Raw genomic sequence first — 21610 nt, 5'->3', positions numbered from 1 at the left:
TATTTTTGTATATCCTAATTATATGATCTTTTTAGCCAATCTTTGAAACTTTAGCATTACTAAAAATGTCCAGTTACAGTTCCAAAATGTATATGAGGTGGACTATAACAATAATAATAAAAATAATAATAATTTATTTACTACCCACTATAAAAAAGAAGTGGAGTACATCAAGAACAAAAAAAAAACAAAAAAGCAAACTCGCACACTTAACAATTGTTTCCATAAAACGAAGTAAATTATGGTGCACAGTAAGACCTTCAGATAACGACAGCTTTCCCGCAAGCACAGTCACTTTTTCCCGTAGATCAGGGAGGCCGAATCATGATATTAGATGCCAGTTCCGGAACCACGGAGGGAGGCACAAAAGGTACCGAGAAAATTTAAAATATTAAGTCCGGATAGATTTCAGATCTTTAGGCTTCAGAATTGGAAGAAAACCAGACAAAAAAAGAATAAAATGATCGCAAAATGAAGAATATAATTTCCCAAGCGCTTTTCTATTCTACCTCCCTCTATTTGCAACAATTTTTGAATATCCTATCTGATTTTTTTTTTTTTTTTTTGGATTAGAAAATGTCAGAGCCCGAAGTGTTTTGAGACTCATTAAGCCACCGAAGTGAAGACCAAGCCACCGAAAAGAAGAGACAAAGGGAATAGAGAAAAAACTACAGTTAAGAGGGAGACTCGCACTCGAATTAAATGAAGTATATTCGCATTTATCAACATTCAACATAAGCACAATCCGTCTGAACTGGTCTAAGATCCAGCTGACAGAATGTGAGAGCCCAGCCCCAGAACGACTGACAAGGAGAACATCGTCCGCATAAGCAAGATACGAGACATCAATTCCATCAGAAATGAAAATCGAAGGCAAAGATGTAAGGATAGGAGCAATACATAACTTAAAAATAGTTGGAGAAAGCACACCACCTTGACGGACCCCACGCCGAAGAAACATCTTGGAATCAGAAACTACTCCATTACATTTTACCCGAATAAAAGAGTTAGAATACCAGTACCGTAACAAGACAACAATAGAAAGGTTAATATTATTGGACAAAAGTGAATAGAGTGCATGGGAGTGGACTATACTATCGAAAGCTTTTGAATGATCAAGAGCAGAGATATAAAGAGGAGATTTATTATTAACAGATTACAACAAGAGGGAAGCTAGAAAACGATGGGCGTGCTGACATCCCAGCCTTTTTTGAAAGCCTAATTGGTTTTCACCAAAATTAACATTTTCTGAAATGAAAAGGAGAAGAATATATTCAAAAATTTTGCTAAGATTGCATGAAATAGTAATTGGTCGATAAGAACTACATTCTGGCAAAGTTTTTCCACGCTTCAAAACCGAGGTGACAGTGCCACAGAGAAAACTGTCGGGAACCTTAGAAGTAGACAAACATATCTGAAACAGTAGCTGAATGTGAGCTATCAAACTTGGGCAAACTACTTTTAGATGATAAGAAGAAATTCCGTCTTGATCAACAGAGCTAGATTGCATGTTCTTAATAGCTTGACCAATATCACCAGTAGACTATGGTAATACATTATTCTGAGAAATACAATTAGGCAAACACAACACAAGAAGATTACTAAAAAGCTTTTGCTTCAGATCAAAGACACCCAAGTATGAACTGCTATAGGACTTCCAGAAAACTCACTACTAAGCTTATCAGAGTTCAGAACATGAGACCACTCCTTCTTCTTCTATTTAACAGCAGTCGGGCTTATCAGTTGATACTATTTAGCCCTTTTCCTTTTGCTTCACTCTGTGGGCTACAGAGCTACTGGCTTGGTAGTCTCTTATTTATTAGATATTCTCAGATATCTTTCAGTCGATCTTTTGACTCAAGGAGTTCAAATATAAGATGATAGATATCGATTTCTGTGCTCTGTGTGCAGGTATAGTCGGATAGGCTCTTGGCTGATAGTAAGATTTTGTGGTGTTTGAAGCACTTTAACAGTTTACAATGCAAAGTATGCAATGCAGACGTCAGCATATTACATTCAAATAGGCAGTGGTCAATTGTTTCATTATTCATAATAAAATACCTGCAAAGAGGGGACAGGGGAACTGAACCACTTGAATTAGGAAAACTGATACGAGAATGCAGGAAAGTTTAGTCCAGTTGTTCCAGAACGAATTCTATGATAAATTTTAGAAAAATACTTATTGGGAAAGGGGGAAAGAGTAGGATTTTTCTTATTAAACATAATTGGCTGGTCAATATTTATAGCATTTTTTTATATTTCATCAACCTGATGATTACCACTTATACCAGAGTGGCTAGGAATATACTGAAGATAAGTTCTTATGCCACTTGAAGCAAGATTATCTATAATACTAAGACAATGATAACTGTCAATATCCACCTTATACTGTGGAGCTAAAGACAGCAACTCAAGGCTTGATAAAGAGTCAGAATAAACTATAATATTATTTGAATTAGCAATCAAGGGTTTATTTTTCATAAGGTGTTCTAATGCCATGATTATGGCATTTAACTCTGCAGACATTATAGATGCATTATTATACAATCTCTCACCCATTGCAATTTTCAGGTCAGGAAGGAAGGCACCACTTGCTACCTTTTCATTCATTTTGGACCCATCAACCAAGATTTGGAAATAGTTATTATAAGTAATTGTATTAACTTCAGCAAATTTTTTCTGGACATTAGTGCTGGGGGTTAGATCTTTAGTCCACTTTGAGAAATCAGTATTTATTATGGGGATTGACCAATTCAATGGAGGGGATTTGGGGGAAAATAGGTGCAATAGACTTTGCAAGTACAAGGAACTTCTTCTGGATATTGGCATACTCATCTGCAATGCCTTCATACATGTCGGGATTTTTCAAGCAATTCTGCGGGGTGTGTCAGCTATTTGCTTCAATTTTTGTAAGATATTTCATCAAGAGAAAGCTACGTCTCTCCCTTTTTGTTTTTAATCCACTCTCCATAAGCAGAAACTTGGTGCTTGTGGGTTTCCTAAGACCAAATATGAGACGTATTATATCGTTTTGTATTGTTTCAATTTTTTGCATCTGGGTCTTTGCACATGCACCATAGACGATGAGCCCATAGTCAATATGGGGTCTTATATGTGATTTGTAGAATTGGAGTAAGGTTTTCTCCTTACAGCCCCAGGGTGTGGAAAGAAGTCTTTTTAGTATAATTGTTTTTCTATAGCATTTTTTATTGTGTTTGAAATGTGGAGGTGGAAATTGAGTTTTTGGTTAAGCATGAGACCAAGGTAATGAATATGATTATCTCCTGGAATAGTTGTTCCATTTAGAGTTAGTCTTGCATTAACATGATTTCGCTTTCGGTGAAATTGGATTATTTTCAACTTGGTAGGTGCAATGGGTAAATCTGAATATTGAGAAAAATTTTCAAATTGGAATAGTGACTTTTGCAGCTTTGACTGTGCAATCTCAAAGGTGTTGCCGGATGACCATAGTACCAGATCATCAGCATATTGTAGATTCGTGTGGGGGAGGTTCATGTCCCAGCGATAGAGGACAAAAAGGAGGAAGCTCAGGACTGCACCCTGAGGAAGGCCTTTGGTTATTGTCTTTTGTGGTGAAGAGGCTGAACTTACACAAACAATGAAACTTCGCAATTCTATGAAAGATTTTATAAAAGATACTAGCTTGGGGGGGTAGTCCAAGGTTTGCAAGTTTAATCGAAAGGATTTGGTGGTTCACATTGTCATATGCCCCTTCAAAATCTAGGAAAACTGCAACTAGGACATTATTTTTTTAGAATGATTCATTTATTGCATTTGTTAACAATATGAAAGCATCTGTTGAGGAATGGTGTTTCCTGAAGCCAGTTTGAGTGTGATGGATCATATTATTTTTTTCAACAAACCAGAGGAGTCGGTAATAGATCATTTTCTCCATTATTTTCCCCATCACACGAGTAATCATTATGGACCTATAAGACTCAGGGTTATTTTTGGGTTTATTTTTCCTTAGGATTCGTAGGAGGGACGAACATTTCCAGATATTGATTATAACAATTTAGAAGTTCCTGTTTGTATGAAGGGGTGAGATTCTTTATCCATGTAGGGTGTATATTGTCATAGCTGCCGCTAGTCTTGGTCCTACTATCATGTATTGCATTATTCATTTCCTGGATTGAAAATGGACTGGTTATATACTTAGATCCTGGGCGAGGTTGGTATCTTGGGTTCATAGGAATTAGGGGTATTTTGCTACAATTATTTGATGTTAGCTTATTAACAAAAAGAGTGGCAAATAGCTTAGCTATTTCATTAGCATTGTCATAATGGGTATTATTATGTATAAGCTCATTCAGGAGTGGGTTGGGGGAAGTCTTTTTCCCACAGATGCGGCTTATTACTTTATGTATAATTGGCTCATGTGTTTCTCTGGAGATTATTTGCAAAATTATTCCAGTAGTTATATTTAGCATTTATTATGGTCCTTTTTAGATTAGATTCTGCTTGTAATTTTTTTAAATATGTAGTAGGTGATGTTTTTTTTAAGAATGTTATCCTAGCTGCCTTTTTTGTTCTCCATTTCTTTTGGCACTCATTTGTCCACCATGCTTTGGGAATATGTTCTGGGAAGGTTTTCCTGGGTGTTGTCCTTGGGATAGCATGATTAGCTGTATTTATTAGTAAAGATGCCAAAACTTCAGCATGTGTGTCAGCTGTTGCGTTTGAAATGCATGAATTTTGGGTGAAACTTGTAATTTCACCATTTAGCTAATTTTGGAACATAGGCCAATTTGCTTTAGTGTTGATATGTTTGGAGGTATGTGATAGGGTTTCAGCAGGTTCGTTTAGGGAGCAAACTATGGCAAAGTTGTCAGCATATAGACTATCAATTTTATTTATATAAATTTTGTTCAACATATTTAATGACACAATTTGTAGGTCAATTGTAGAGAAACTGCCACTTTTGGGGTTGAAATATGTATTCAGCTTTGGAGGGGTAGCAACAGCTAATTCATTACTATTTGAAATCATACGTTCGATGAACTTACCAGCTTTATTTGCTGGTTTATTCCCCCACAAAGGGCTGTGGGCATTAAAGTCTCCACAAATAATGATATTTTTCAATATATTAGAAGTATTTACATACCTGAAGAAATCCATGACATCTGTAGTTTGGCCATTAGGGTTATAAAAGCTTAATATGTAAGTTTTTGTATTATTCAGCCAAACACTGATACCAATTGCATCAACATCATTTACAAAATCTGGAAAGTAGATGCAACAGAATTTATATTATTTTTAACTATTAAGGCTACTCCACCTCCTTTTCTCTCTGATGATCTATCCTTTCTCAGGATAGTGTATCCCAGAGACTTAATTTGTTGATTTTGGGTTAAATGAATTTCCTGGAGCAATATTGATGGAATTATTATTCATAAAAGATATTAATTCATTTAACTTATTTTCTGTAAGTGATCTTACGATCCACTGGAGTATTGATATGTGTTGTGTTGTTGATTTACTTTTCATGTGACTGTGTATCAATGTTCAGCTTTGTTAATAGTAAAGCAAGATCTTTTTTTGCTTGAATGAGCATATGATTAGGGATGTCGATTTGCCAATTTAGCAATGATTTTTGTTTTCTGTTGTTGTAGTATATTCTTGGCCTGAACTGCATTGCTGTTTAGAATGAATAAGCATATATTTGGGGTTTGCATGTTTGGTTGTGCATCCAGTTTGTCAGCTAAGGGACTAATTCCTGGTAGTTTTTCTGGTTTGTTTCTCGTTGGGAGGGGGTGCCAGGCCGACCTCATCTCACTAGGCAAGGAGGCTTGTTGGCTTGGTGATTCTTTCTGATAGAGATGTGAGCTAGGGGACTTAAAGGATGGTGTTTTGTAAGGAGTACTTGATGCATTGGGAGTGTTTGACTTGGGAGTTTTATTTGATTTTAATATAGGTCTTATTTGGTGTGATTGGGCAGCATTTGCTTCCATAGCTGCAAAAGGGTATGGAATGGCGTTCTCTGTTGCTATTTGGAGTGTTAGTGCTCTTTTCCTATATGCAGGGCATTGTGATTTATTGGTGGATTCATGTGGGCCTTTACAATTGATTAATGTAGGCTGAGTGTTGTTGCAAGTTGTCAACTCTTTAGGATGGGATCCTTTACAATTACTACAGGCTAGGAGAATTTCATTGCATTTAATTGTTGTGTGTCCCAGTTTCAGACACTTCTGACACTGGATAGGCTTTGGCTTGTATTCCTTGTGCGGTTTGATTTGCCAAAATAGGAATAACTTTTCTGGGATATTAACTTTTTCCTTCAGTGTAAATAAGAAAAATCTGCATGTTTTTAATCCATTAGAGTTGGGTTTACCCAGTTAAGTGACATCTTCTACAGGGATTGCGTTACCAGCCCTATCTGAGAGCCCTTCTTGTAACTCCTGAATTGGTATTTCTAGGGGACCATTATATAAATACTATTTTTGTTGGGGATTGTTTTGGGTTCCATTTAGATGAATTAATTTGGGTATTCAGAAGAGATTTTAGATTAAGTATTATATCTGCTGATTTCTGATCTTGGACAGCTATTAACCAAGATCTATCACGGTGAATGTTACGAGAAAACATTGATTATAACATTTTGGACTTTCCAACTTTTTTTGAATTAATATGCCTTATTTTAAAGGAACCATTTGGAGTAATTTTGAAATATATTCCCCATCATCATAGCGCAGAAATTTTGAAAAAAGAGAGGGAAATAAGTCTTAGCGGGTACGTTTTTTTCCTTTGCTTGGATCTCATAAAAAGAACCACTTGAAATCCATTATCATCTATGGTGACATTAGCTCCAACACGGATCATTGTCCTATTCTCAAAATTTGAGCTTTCATGTGAGCTTTGTGATAGAGAGCTTGACCAGCCAAGATGGGGCAAAAATGGATCAATTTCATTAGTATTTAGGGTGGGATCCGGAGGGAGTTTTTTTAAGGGGGAGTTCTTTGCATTGCCTTTTGGAATAAGCTTTAAGCTAAACAGGAAAAAAGATAGTAATATGATACAAGACCGTCTGCGCTCTACTGTGGGGAAAACTTCACCATCCACAAAAGAAAACACCACAGTTTGGCCCTGAGGAGGATTTTGAGCACGATTGGTTCAGTACAACTGTTGATAAATCGAGACAATAATTCACAAGAAACTTATTTTTAAATTTCTTAAAATGTTCTCGACGCAGGAAAATCAAAACCAGATACCATAGACTGCCGTAAACGTTTTTATAAGCATGCTTGGTATTTTGCTTCAGATCGAAGACAACTCCTTGATTTGGCCGACGGCAAGACACCCATATTCGTAGCCAAAACTTAGCTTTATTCTTTACAACTTTTAATTCTGGGTCAAAACCCCATTCTGGTTTTCTAGTTTTAACTTTAATCTTTTCTAGAGGAACAGCAGTGGCCTCTGCTTGTTTTAAGCACCAAATTATTTTATCAAAATATTCATTTAGAGACTGCTTATCATTTGAGAAACAGTCAGTAACTTGAAGCAAATGGTAAGGCACTATTTAAAGAACTCAATAATGCGGACAACGTGGTAATATCAAGTGCAAAATTAGCGCTACTCCAGTTATTCCTATAAAACCACTTAGAACTTTGTGTAAATGGTCTAAATGTCTAAACTTTGTACAATGGAAAATGACTAGTAAAGCAGATAACGAAATCAGGAGATGGTCAATATCACGATCGTCTTCATGAACAAGAACAGTTGATACATTAAGCAGAAGCAGAAAAAGCATCAAGGACTATATCAGATTGAACTGACTGACTTATAATATCTTTGTTGAAGTCACCAACCACTATGTAATCACAACCAGTTGATACAACAGACGCAAGAATAGCCTTAAGATTTGCCGAGGCTTTCATATACGCATTTAAAGCGGAAATAGTTTTTTTTGTTACACAGGAGAAACACATTTATCAGCACAGTATTACCAAACGGAACCGCAAGGATGAATTTATCCCTGTGAAAACACACTGGAGAGCAAATTCAGGTTATTCTTAACAATGCACGCGAATCCTCTAGAACGTCTACCAAAAGTGACCTCAGCATTAGTTGTAAAAACGGAAGGATTACGACTTCTTTTTAACACATTAATACTAGTAGAAGTCAGGAGGTGTTCTTGAAGGCATACTATGTCAAACTGGTCACACAATTCATCAATCATATGCTCCTTTAAACGTGTACCATTTATATTAAGCAAAACAATCAAAACAGGCACAATCATTTCTTCTTGGCAATGATATCTCTCAGCACTTTGCATCTAAGACTAAAGGAGGCATGATTTTCACCACAATTGGCACATCTTGCATCAAGCTGGCAGAAAGAATGTCAGTTATTAGACTTCAAATTGAAAATAATGCCAGATTTCTGTTTATAGTTTATCAGGATTAACTAAAATCCTGAAACATGATTTCTGTTCTTTCCTTATATGATTCTCTTTATTTACAGCTTAATGTTTAACACTGCAAAAGGGCTAGTTTAGGCAGATGTGCACAGTATACAGCTTATATGATCACACTGCACACAATAATTATATTAAATTATCGTTTTGTGTTTCAGTTGGTGGAAACAAGGATAAACTGCATTGACAGGACTGAGGCAAAAGCCCAAGGTTTATCCTTGAAAACAGGACTTTTAATAGACTTCTCCACAAATCCTGAACTTGGCTACTGATTTCCAGAAGAATCACAAATTGTGGTGGAATTGAACTTGGAAATAGGCTTATCTTTAATTCCCACACTGACTACTCAGTTTTGCAGAAGACAGTAGCAGTTTTGTGGATTGTAGAGTTTTTTTGCCAGCCTTTTGGGAGAAAAATAAAATGCAAATCAACATTCATTGAAACTTTCCAATGCCTACAAGAGAACAAACCCAAGAGTCATATGAATAGCCAATGTTAAAAATGGACTGCATTGATAAATTGATTATTTCTTTGGCCCTATGAGTGTTTACCCCCCTCAAAAAAAAAAAAAAAAATGAAATCAGGAGTTGTATACTTCAAATCAGAGACTGGTAGTCCAGTTTCTGAAACAAGTAAAAGGACTGTAGGTTCAAATTAAAACCATGAGTCTCATGAAATTTTGCAGTTTAGATAAGAGACTGGCAATCAACATAATTTTGGTAAAAAAAAAAACAGGCCTGTTTTTCTTACTTTTTTCTGTCAGTTTGTTAAATTTTTATTTATATTTTAACGTATGCACAGTAAAGTGAATTTTATTATTAAAACTCAATATTTATGTTTTGCCTGATTATACCATAGGCTAGAAATAGCCTAGCCAGAAGTTCAACAGCAACAAGTGAATAAAAAATCAACTTCTCCAAGATAAGGTAAGACTATGTTTAGCCTAGTTACAATTTCTCTGTATCACAACTGTGTAAATCCATAGGCTAGTCTATGCTAGTTCAAATCATGTTTTCCACAGAGGTTGCAAAATGTGAAAGTAAGGAACAGGCCCACTTGGGTTTGATAATGATAGTGAAGAGAAATTGAAAAAGGTACTAGTTGAAGATAGAGGGCTGGATTCATTTATTGAGAAGAGCAAGGAAATGGCAAGGGAAGGGGATATAGCAGTTCTGTTGAATTTTTGATGGAAATTTTGTACAAGATAGAAAGTAAGGCTGTGCCTAGGAGAAAAAATGGTAGGAGTACTGGTTTGATAAATTTTTTTGACAAGGAATGTGAGGATAAGAAGAAAGAGGTTTTAGGAGCTTTCAGATTGCTTAAGGCTAGTAGTACAGTTGATCTTGAACAAAGCATCAGGTTTTTAGGGACAAGCATTAATCAATTAAGTTAATTTTGCTATTATTATTATGATGAGATGTTTTGTTTTGTGTATGTCACATTATTTGCACACCCAACCTTACAAGCTCTGCTCTCTGTTGGGGGTTAATGTTTTTGTGTATTTTTATGTAGTTTAAATAAAGTTTAAGCAAAGGGGATATAAAAGGCTACTTAAGTGAAAGAAGAGATAATTAGAAGAGGAAGAGAGCCAAAAAATACAGGAAAAGTTTAGCGTGAATGACGCAACAGAGTTCTGGAAGTTAGTTAGAAAATCAACGAAAATAAAAGGTCAACTGTTTCAATCCCTCACACCAATACCTGGTCAGAATAGTTAGAACAAAAACATGAAGAGATATACACCAAAGGGGACAAAGCGAGATCTGGTGAGGAGATGGATAGTTTAGAAGAGACAACCAATATTGAGTTGGATTCAGAGGATGCTAGACTACTGGATCCAGTTGGACAGGAAGAGATACAGCATGCCCTGAAAAGCATCAGAGAGAATTCAGCACTTGGCACTGACAGAGTACCAACTAAGCTGTTAAAATGGTCAAGAGCATGGATATTGCCAGCACTTGCATCAATATTCTCTGCAATTCTAATTACACCTCTGTGGCCACAAAACTGGCCAACATTGCTTATGATTCCATTATTCAAAAAATGGGAAAGAAACCTACACAAGAACTAAAGGGGGATAAGTCTACGAAGTTCTATGAGTAAGCTATTTTGCAGAATGCTGTATAAAAGGATGGATAAATGGTTGCATTGTAACGGAAAATTAATTGAATGTCAGGCAGGGTTTAGGGAAAATTACAGTATAATAGATCAAATTTTTTGCTTACAGGTTTTAGTTAGTAAATATACAAGATATGAGAACAATAGCCTATATATGGCGTTTTTGGACATTAGAGGAGCATTTGATGAAGTTTCAAGGAGTATGTTGAAAGAAGTGTTAGTGAAAATAGGATTGCCAATTAGGTTAATAAAAGTTATAATGAAAATGTATGAGGTGGTTAAAGTAGTAGTGAAGGTAGGTATTTCTTATTTTAGGCCAGTTTTGAGTAAAGTAGGCCTTAAACAGGATTTTCTATGTTTACTAATAATAATGAGGAGTATTTTAGAAATAAAAATGTCCCTATGTTAAATTTAATGTCACTGGAGCTGTTTTGTTTAGTATTGTTAAAGTTATATATATATATATATATATATATATATATATATATATATATATATATATATATATATATATATATATATATATATATATATATATATATATATATATATACATTATCAATATATTTGCAGATAACATAGTATTGCTTGCAAAATCGGCTCTAGATTTGCAAAAGATGTTGGAGGTATTAGATACTTATCTAAGGAGTAAAAAATTAGGTTTAAATATTGATAAATCAGTTATACTAGTTTTTGGAAAAGAAGAAAAAGAAAAGCATAAATTTTATTTTAAAGAGAAGAGATGAATAAAGTTAAACATTTTATTTATTTGGGATGTAATTTTACAAGAAGCTGGAGTGAGCAGGTACAAATGGCGAGTTGGAAGGGTCAGAAAGCTTCCTGGGCATTCCTGAAGAGCCTGATTAGGCTCTTTAGACGAAAGTAGAATTTTTTAGACGAACGTAGGTCCAATATTGAGTTATGGCGGGGAAGTTTGGGGTTTGAAAAAGGGAAAAAATAGAGTGAATATATTTAGGACATTTCAGGAGACTTTTAGAGCTAAGTGGGAAATTTAAATGTTTGGTGTTAAAGGGTGATCTAGGATTGTTTCCATTGAGGGTAAAAAGACAGGTTAGAATGATATGATACTGGGGTAAGGTGATTGGTTTACTGAATAATAGGTTAGTAAATGCAGTGTATCTGGAGGCATTGCAGGACAGAAAGAAAAGTTCATGGGCTTCCCAGGTAAAATCAATTTTAAATAGTTGTGGGTTATCAGGAGTTTGGAATGAAGGGATGGGGATAGGACTTGAAGTGGGAAATGCAGCAAATTAGTAAAGGGTGTGCTGGAGGATCAGGAGATTCAAAAATGGCAGTGTGAAGTTGCAGCCTCTGCATCCCTTGGCGTTTACTGGCAATGAAAGGAGGTCTTGGGATATGATATTTGTTTTAAATTTGGTTTAAATAGTGAAGAAATTAAGTAGTATAGATCAGGGAGGGGTAATTTTCTAGCACTTGGAGAAAGGAGAAAATATTTAGGGAAGATAAGAGTAATGGATGGTCCATACTCATGTCCTCTGTGTGGAGAAAATGGCAAGGATCTACTTCAAATCATGGCCCTTTGTTCTGAATTACAGGATTTAAGGAAGGAATTATTTTCTGGGAATGTGGGGACAAGTGAGTGGTTGGTTGCAATAATGGGATCTAAAGATAATAGGACAATAAGAAAGATTACAAAATATATAAAACTGGGAACGACACAGAGAGAGATTTTTGAAAGGAGGGGGGGGGCTTAGTGCTGAAATTAATGTTGAATGTGTGTAAGCTGTTTTTTGTTTGTTTGTTATTTTTTGTAGCAATGGCCCTTGTGCATGCTTTAGATCATTAAATATTTATCTATCTATCTATATATATCATAACTGTGAGATTTTGTATAATTATGTATGTTAGTTTAATGATATTATGTGCTGTATTATGTTTTTGTTTTGTAATTTAGCATTGTTAATGTTATGTACTATATTTTGTTATAAGCATTATTATCATGTGCTATTATTTTGTGTGATTTTTCATTCTTTTTGCCATGGCCCAAAGCAACTTTTATTGCAATAAATATCTATCTATTTATCTATCTTCGAAAATTTCATATGATGCTGGATTTAGAACACAATGAATTATGCTTCTACATAAAGATAAATGTAAATGTCAAAGGCATTCAAGAATAATGGTTGCCCTAGTGGGGACAACCTTGAGAAGGAAAAACCACACTCAATAGTAACAAAAAATTTAAAAACACATTTTATTTCTGAAATGGTCTAGTCTAATCATTTTATATTGTTTCTATGCTGAATTTTTTTTTATAACCTAAGCTATAAGACTGACTGAAGTTTAGGAATTAATATTTTTTCTTTTGTTCTCACTTTACTGTATTTCTTGCTTCAATGGTCCACCAGTAGACCACAAAGGTTTTGAAAGCAGACTAGCCTATAAAGTTAAATTCGGCATCAGTTGTTGAAGCCAACTTCATACCTGATTTTGCTTAAAATAAAGAATAGAAAATTTTCCATAATGAATCTTCAGACCCTCGCCTTTACAAAATTTTCAGGCTTGTAGGTTGATGGCAGGTTAATAGCTAATTTGTGATAGCCTAATCTAATAGCTTAAAGCTACAATACCCTAAAAGCTAGCAATAGCTAATTTCTTAGGCTATCATAACCTATAATTGCCTATAGGCTGCTCTGTCTAGATTTTATTATCCACTTAAATTATTTTAGGTTTTTTATTGAGCCTAAATATGTCTGGAATGCTATTTTGATTTTAACAAGAAGTAAATTGTAAAGAGAAAAACATAAGCCATTGTTGTGTTGAAGATAGGTATAATGAACAATTTATGGTTATAGAGTTTGTTTTTCCTCAGTATAGTGATCATAGCACAAAATGTAAATAGGATATTTTTGTAGTACACTCTATTGAAGTATGTTTTTGGCATACCAAATACATAATACTGACACCACTGAATCCAAAAGAAAGAGGATTTAAAGAAAAAAATCTAGGACAAAAATTATATGTGTGTAGTGTTTTAATTAGTTTTTGAACATGATAATTCTATAGTTATAGTGCTAGCCAGAAATCAGTGGTCATACCCTGATTGGGTATGGGTATGTAATCTTTTCTGATAACCTAAGCAAGACTGACTAAAATTTCGACAACATTTTTTTTGGATAATGTAAGCTAGACTGACTAAAAAAAATAATAAAATATCACTGTTAATATTTAAACTTTGAATAGTATCTTTGTATACTTTTAAAATAATAAAATATCACTGTAAATATTTAAACTTTGAATAGTAACTTTGAAAGGTAATAAAGTTGACCTATCTGTATTGGCAAGGCATCTTTACTGCAAGTATAAAATGTTACTGTTTGCAGGAATATGCATATTCTATAATGCTTTGTTTATGTTTAAATATTTAGCTTCAGAGTTACCACCATGTTTTTCAGGAATGTTTAGTCTTGCATCTATTAGTCATGATCATTTGACACTATCTTCACAGTTGGTGCAAAGACCAGCAAAGGTCACGTCTAGGTTTTCAATCCACCATGTTGTTCTGTTAATTTGGGAGAGTTTGCCAGAGGATTTGAGGAATGTTGGGGGTTTGTAGGAATTTCGTAAATTATTAAAGAATCGTTGTTTTGATGTGTATATTTTGGATGGATTATTCTGGGCCAGTTAAGTAAAGTTTTTGAGGAGGGTTTAGTTGCAGCTGAATATGATTATAAATATTATAATTTTGGTGGGGGCTGTTTGGAGGCTTTTGGGTTTGGTAAGTTGAGCTCTAATTATGATTTTTTTTTTTTTTTTTTTTTTTTGTTTTATTTATTTATTAGGAAGGTTTTCTCCTGCACAAGCTTGATTCAGGGAATTGATTATTTATAATTTATTTTTTAAATAAACCCAGTGTTACTTATCATAAGCAGCCAGGAGATTTTTCAAACTGGAATATTTCACTGTTGTAACAGGGCTTCATCACTTTTTTTATGTTTAATACATAAAAGAAGGGGCTTTGATATGATAAGACAAAAACATACAGAAAACAAAATATGAAAAAAAATCCACTTAATGTTTTTAATTCTTTGTTTTAATTTAACTTGGCTAATATCAGGGAAAAATGAAGAAGGTCTGATTGAAATTGAAGATAATCAAATAATATATCCTCTTTTATTAAATCTGGATTTTTTTCCATTGCTGAGATGGGTGGAAAATTTAGCTATTCAAATATACTAATCCTTCTTGACAAACTTCATTTTGAGCCCTTGAAGGGACCATTAAAGTGGCATCTTGTTCCTTAGGATTTACTAGTAGAAAATGGTTACCAAGAATCCTGAAAATTCCTTTAAAACAATCAAATAGTTAATTAATAACAGAAGTACAATTAATTTGCTTATTCAATTAATTTAAAATTAAGTAGAATTGACTAATTCATTATAATTAGCTTCAATTAATGCCCTCCCCATCCCATGAGGGATAAATATAAAGCCCACTATAAAAGTTCAAATTATTTTTTAGCATAGCATGACTCTTTTCTTCAAAACAATTGATTAGCATTAACTGTAAAATAATAAAAAGAAAAAATTTGCACAATTCAAAATTTAGTTTGAATACAAAATAAACTATATCTATCCAGGAGGGGAGGGAGGAGGAAAAGTGAAGCAATTCGCTTTTAGTAATGAAATAGGTCAGCATTTATGACTGTTTTAAGGTATTTTTCAGAATTTCTGGTAAACATTTTAGGATAAGGAAAACGGTATCACTTTAAGAACTTAAAATAAAAGTTGTAAAGGAAGCAATCAGTTCACTTAGAAAGAGCATAAAAAGTTGCATTCAGTAGTGTTAATGATCTACCTAGCTATGATATGAAAAAAACGACTTCCAAGTTCACTCCTCTTTTTTCTAAAATGATTTCTATCCTAACCTGTATTGTAAATTGATGCTGCAGACTTTGTGTTTAGCATAGGGATGTACCCATATGTATGGGGAGATTAGGATTCAATTAAAGTGTGAACACCTGAAATTCATGCATACCCTGGGTCTTTCTAGAAAGTTTCCAGGTAAAGGTCAAGAATAGCAACTCTTTAAAAGAAAACATGGTAGAACAAAAAGAGACATTATTAGATTACTAAATTGTATGGTTCTCTAGGTGCTTTTGATAATACATCCCTAGTCCCCTCTAATGGTATTGTATAGCCTTAGGCTATATAGGAAAACTAAAATAATAATTAATGAAAACTGATTTGATTTCATATAAAAATAAAAAAAAAAAAACAAGAAAATATGATTCATTGATACTTGCTGCATAACCTACTATAAAGCAAAAAATCCACCCTTTCTTTTCTTCTTTTTGTATAGCCTATATGAGACCACTAAGGATGGGGTCTGAGGATGCTGAGGATGAATTATCAAAAACGTGAACAAAACTACTAAGATGTCTCTTTCTGAAGAGCTGCTATTGTTGACCTTGAAAACTTTCTGGGTAACAGTCTAGTAGAGAAGCTCTCCAGAATGAAATGCTATAATAACAAGAGAATAGTGCTATTTAGCTCCCTAATTGATGTTCATCCAAATACAATAGCTTATTCAAAACTCTGACAATGTATCCTATCCCTCCTCTCATAGTCCAAGATATAGCCTTAAGCTATGCATAAAAATAAAACACTAGACTAACAAAATTCTTACCTTGTCACATTTAGCATGTTTCTATTAATCAGATATCATGAAATGGGGTTACTTTGTACACTTTGGGGTTACTTTCATACACTTTAGTCTGTAAATCAGTATGGTATGCAGGATTGATAATAGAGTGAAGTCTTTGGAGCTCAGTGGCATTACCTCTGGAAAAGGTTTCCACCATAGTTATATAATCCACAGGTATTGATTATCCATAATCCAATTAGAAAACAAAAAATAAATTTAAAAATTATATTTTTTGCCATTCTTAGCCTACCTCATTCTTGTTAAATTAAAGAATGCATCTTCTGAGTTCAGTTTTTCTAAAATTAGAGGGCATAACATGGAAAAATTGATTTCATTTTTTTTTTTTTATCCAACTGTATTGTAAAAAACCAATGACTGTGGATTATATGACTTTCACAAAATGGATTTATAATCAAATAGCAGGTTTTAAGCCAATGTTCTCTTTTCTGTACCCAAAAATCTGGGAAAAATATATCATCTTTAAGGGACCATAAAGGACTTAAAATTGAATTTCCAAGTAAAGCAATTATTATATTAAAAAGAGGACAAAAAACATCAAGCAGTATGTTTACCTTATTCATAGGTCAGTAATGGAAAGATCTTGAGCTTTACCCTGATGTTGAGATGGCAACTGTTTTAATAATTCACACAAAAATATAAAAAATGGAGAGGGTTGTGACTGTGTTTATGGTCCAGTGACATACCTTCCAACTAGAAAAGTGATTGGATAGATGCAACTTAAGCCCACTTGGTAAAAGTGACCACAAATAGGTATAATCAAGGGGATCATTCTTCTGTGGTTTAGAGTAGACACAACCACACAGCATCAATGGCATGAAGTGATATGTTCACCTAATTCATAGGTCAGCAATGGAAAGATCTTTACCTTATCAACAACAGAGCTAAAACTATCCGGCATTGTAATCATTAAGGTAATTAAAGCAATAAACTTTATTCATCACCCCTCCCTTCTAATGGTCAAATATATACCCCAAATTGTGGGCTATATTAACTTACTTTGCACTTTGGAGTGAAATTAAGGTCCATGCTGGATCTGTTCTGCTCCATGTCAATGAGGTTATGGGCCCAGTGATAATGCATTAATTGGCAGCTGAGAGGGATGGACTGTCCCACTTATATTTCCATGGCTTGTTGTTCCATAATCTGTCAAGTTGAGTAGCAGGAGGCAGTAGTGGGTACAGACATGATTTTGTCTTGAATGTAGTTCCAGTTGTTGGAGATATGCTCAGTAAAATTTTTTTGGCACATTCTGGTCTTCACTCTTTCCTTTGCAAGCTTCTGTGAGTGTCTTCTAGTGTTGTATTGAACTGTATGTTTTATGAGGAGAGTGTTGTTTGGTTGACTATTATATTTGTAGGTCAGCATCATATTACATCTGTGATGTCTGAAGAGTAGCATTGGTAGTTTTAGGTGCTCCAGTCTCTTTATCATACAGCATAATATGTAGACCTATGATACATTTGGTGGTACATCTTTGAACTCCTTCAATTATTCTGGTGTCATACTTGTAGGAGGGGGAGGTCAGACATGTTCCAAAATCCAAGAACAGCCTAACAATAGTCTTTTAAAGTCTCAGAAGACTATACAGGAGTGGCTGGTGATATTGCATTTCAGCAGTTCTAGACTTGACACTGCTTTTGACACTGCTTGTTTGCCAATGCCCATGGAACTTCAGTTGCTCATCAAGAAGTACTCCAAGTATTGTTCTTCATGACCAGCTGGTAGCTGAACATCAGACTGTGATTTCTTGTCATGTATGGTATACTGGTAGTGAGGATTGTTATTGCTGAAATGGATGACACAATGGATGATTCTTTGGAGGTCTGATTGCAAGCTTTGTTGAATAGCTGGTCCAAAAAGCCTGGAGTCATCAGCATAAAGTGTGATGTTATTTGTGGCCTCCTTTGTCTATCATTTATGTAAATGAGGAAGAGGGTGGGGCCTAGTACAGTACCTGAGGAACTCCACTGACAACATCACATAGTTTGGAGAAGACTTTGTCACCATTATTGGAGAAAAGTTGAACCTGCTGCTTTTGGATGGTCAGGAAATTCATCACCCATTTTTCTGCATCAGTGTGGATGCCAACTGCCAATAGTTTGGTCCAAAGGCATCTGTGGAGCACCTTGTCAAATGCTTTGCTGAGGTCAAGCAAAACAAGGTCAACAGGTATTCCCTTCTCCAGAAGGTCAGTGATGACATTGTCAGTTTCAAGCAGGTTGGTCTCAACTGACTTTCTTGGAAGGAAGCCATGCTGGTCTAGTGACAGTATACTGTTAGACAGAAGATGTGTCAAAATTTCAACATTCATGATATGCTCCAGGGTTTTTGCTACAGCTGAGGTTAAGCTGTTCAGCTGATTATTCTCTGTATTTGTCTTGTCACCTTTCTTGAATATTGGTGTAATGTGATAGCTCTTCCAATCCTAAGGCATAGTCTTTGAGTTGAGGGACTTTGGAAAAATATGACATAGTGGAGTTGAGATCTCATTAGCCAGTTCTTTTAGGAGCCTTGGGCAGATGTTATCTGGTCCTGTCAACTTGTTAACATCAAGCACTTCAAGTTGCTTCATTACAGATCCCAGAGAGATCATGATAGGTGGCATAGGGTTTGGTACACTGTATGCTGGACTGTTGGGGAGAGGACTGTCAGGTTCATTGGTAAACACTGATGCAAATTGCTTGTTGAGTAAAGCAGGGCTCCCATGGCATCAATAAAGTTAATAAAGCTGTCCATAAAGTTAATAAACCATTTTCCTCTTATAACTTTATTGACTTTATGGTTGTCAGAAAGAAGTTAAACTTTATTTAACTTTTTCAAAAAAGTCCAGAAAGTTTAGCCAATAGGAGAAGACTTGTAAAGCCTAGGGTAAAAGACCTCTTTTTGGGAAAGACCACTTTTCTTTGGCATTCCGGAAAAATAACAATGGGTTTTTGGACCACCCCTTTTTACTGCAGCATTATGCAATGTGAGGGCAGTAACAAGAACCCCACCTTCTTGGTCAAATTTTCACCAATGATTTGTCAGCATAAATTGAAAATGCAGTCTCTGTTTTGAAAAGCAATTGAAAAGAAAAATTGTAATTAATATTTGTGATTTATTGAATAAATATCAAGCAATAAAAGTTACATTTCTAGAATCAGAGGAAAATCAGCTTTCTGTTAATATATGAATAAAACTGAAACACTAAAAGAATGTATACATCAAAATAGGATAATTGGTATTTCCAAAAAGAGGTCCCTTTAGGTAAGTCAGTAAACTAATAAGTTCAAGTGCTTGATCTTAAGTAATTTTAATAATAACCACATTGATACATAGCTTAGATTTTTAGCTATTCATTAATATATCTAATCCTTCTTAATTTGGTAAATTTTTACCAAATCATATTATTGAGTTATGAATAAAGTGAATACACCATTCAATGCCTTTTTTATGCTGATTACAAATATAATAATCATTTCAATCAGAAATGAATTTCAGCCCCCCCCCTAACCAAACGCCCACCCCCATATTTTCAAATATATAGCCTATCCTGAATTGACATATATAGGGGGGGGGGGGGCTAAAATTCATTTCTGATATAAATGATTTTTATATTCATAATCAGCATAAAAAAAGGCATCAAATGGTATAGGCCTATTCACTTCATTTGAAACTCAATAATGTGATTTGGTACAAATTTACCCTTAATTCCTCTTTGGTAACAAGATAAGATGGTTTTAGTTTTACATAATTTTGCTCAATTGGATACTGTTTTATTTTTACCCTGGTCTACACTGTTACCATATTCTGAGAGTAAAAAGCAAAATGTTCTTATTGTGGAGTTAGGATCAAGGAAGGACCCAATATAGATTCGAAGGCCTACCAGATTGTTTAGAATAGCCGGTAAAATTCTACTTTAGCTACTTTTGGCTATCTTGGAAAGGAGTTTGGTTAGGAAAATGAAACTTTCAGGGATAGATCTACAGGCTAAAGTATGTCCCGGGAAGGTATTTTGAAGTACCTACCTCCACTCCTTCTCTCTCTAGAGGGTCCTGACCTTTGATGACCTTTAAAATATGTGTGTTATAAAAGTAAAACCTTGTAAAATAGATCCTCTGCTTAAAATGCAGTCCAACAATATTGTTTTTAGCCTCACAACTTTGCTCAATCCTGATTTATAGAGTTTTAAAGATATGCAAATACATTTCCTAAATTTTGAAAATTAACATTGATATGGCTTAAAATACTACTCAAATAACAGAAATTGCATTTTCAGAACTAAAGCCAGAGAAAAGAATCTTATAACTGAAAATTAAGGTAAAATGTTGTTTTGTCAAAATTTCAATAGGTATAGACCTATCATGTAGGCAAATTTCAGGATCCTCTAGAGGGAGAAGGAGAGGAGATAATTACTTCAAAATACCTTCCCAGGACATATTTTAGCCTGTAGACCCATCCCTGAAAGTTTCATTTTCCTAACCTCACCCCTTTCCAGGATAGGTAAAAGTAACTAAAGTAGAATTTTACCGAATAGCCTACTGGTGTAAGGGGCTATTAAGACATCTTCTTGGACTCTAGGCCTACTTTTGGGTGTAGATCCATTCTTGAAAGTTTCATTCACCTATGCCTAACTGAAAATGTTTCCCAGGAAGCAAACAACGTTACTTATAAACTCTAAGAATTGCCTACAAAGGGGTGATAGGTCTAATTGAATATGTTTTTATGTTGTAGCCTAAGAAAGACTTAGGGCTTACAAGACTAGCCTTTGGATAGCTTTGTTTAAAAACCTGTATAATAGGCTTACATTAGGCTTCAGATCAAAATCTTTTCAAAATGGTGTATTTGGTACCATTTTTAAGTAATGCTAGTCCCAAATCAGCAATTCAAAAAACAGGCGACCATCTTTAAAATATAGGTCGAACTTCAAGGGGTATTTCTTCCTTCAGTGTTATGCAGAAGTGACATCTAATAAATAAGAGATAGGGGAACATATTAGACTCTGTTTGAAAATTGAAATTACAAAGTGGATAATAACCACACGTGCATAATCAAAGCACAAACCATTGGTGGTATTGAGACAGTTGTCTGGATTGACACCACAAAAGGTAAAGATCCTGTCAACGAAACAAATATTTCTAAAAAACATCAAGCATACAAACGTAAGAATGTATTGTATGAAGACACTAAGTCCGATTTTTGACTTATGAAGCCTTCTCAAACAAACTGACAAGCGAGCCTTATACAAGAAACTGATTTATGAGTATGTGAAGGAGATAGCCCAGCCCGACCCACGAGGATGTCCGGGACCTATGTCAAGTAAGTAAAGTCTCAACATTATCTGCTCAGATTATCGCTCTTTGCTTTCTTGAG

General features: G+C 34.7%; 2 protein-coding genes across 2 annotated transcripts in view; both read right to left on the bottom strand.

Moving 5' to 3' along the window:
- The window catches only part of LOC148947558 (uncharacterized), a 43980-nt gene extending 22812 nt beyond the window's left edge, over positions 1-21168 (bottom strand). Inside the window, exon 1 of the mRNA XM_089095303.1 lies at positions 21045-21168. The gene's annotated coding sequence lies outside the window, so the exon portion shown is untranslated. The remainder of the gene's footprint in view (positions 1-21044) is intronic.
- LOC148947559 (uncharacterized) lies at positions 18201-18569 on the bottom strand. Its single transcript, XM_089095934.1, has one exon. It carries the CDS (start codon positions 18567-18569, stop codon positions 18201-18203), a length of 369 nt encoding a protein of 122 aa, XP_088952060.1.
- Positions 21169-21610: the final 442 nt, after the last annotated feature.

Source organism: Artemia sp. Qi Xiang Cuo, chromosome 10 (assembly GCF_049724085.1).
Source record: "Artemia sp. Qi Xiang Cuo chromosome 10, ASM4972408v1, whole genome shotgun sequence".
NCBI lineage: Eukaryota > Metazoa > Arthropoda > Branchiopoda > Anostraca > Artemiidae > Artemia > Artemia sp. Qi Xiang Cuo.
This window is presented reverse-complemented; position numbering and strand designations above follow the sequence as displayed.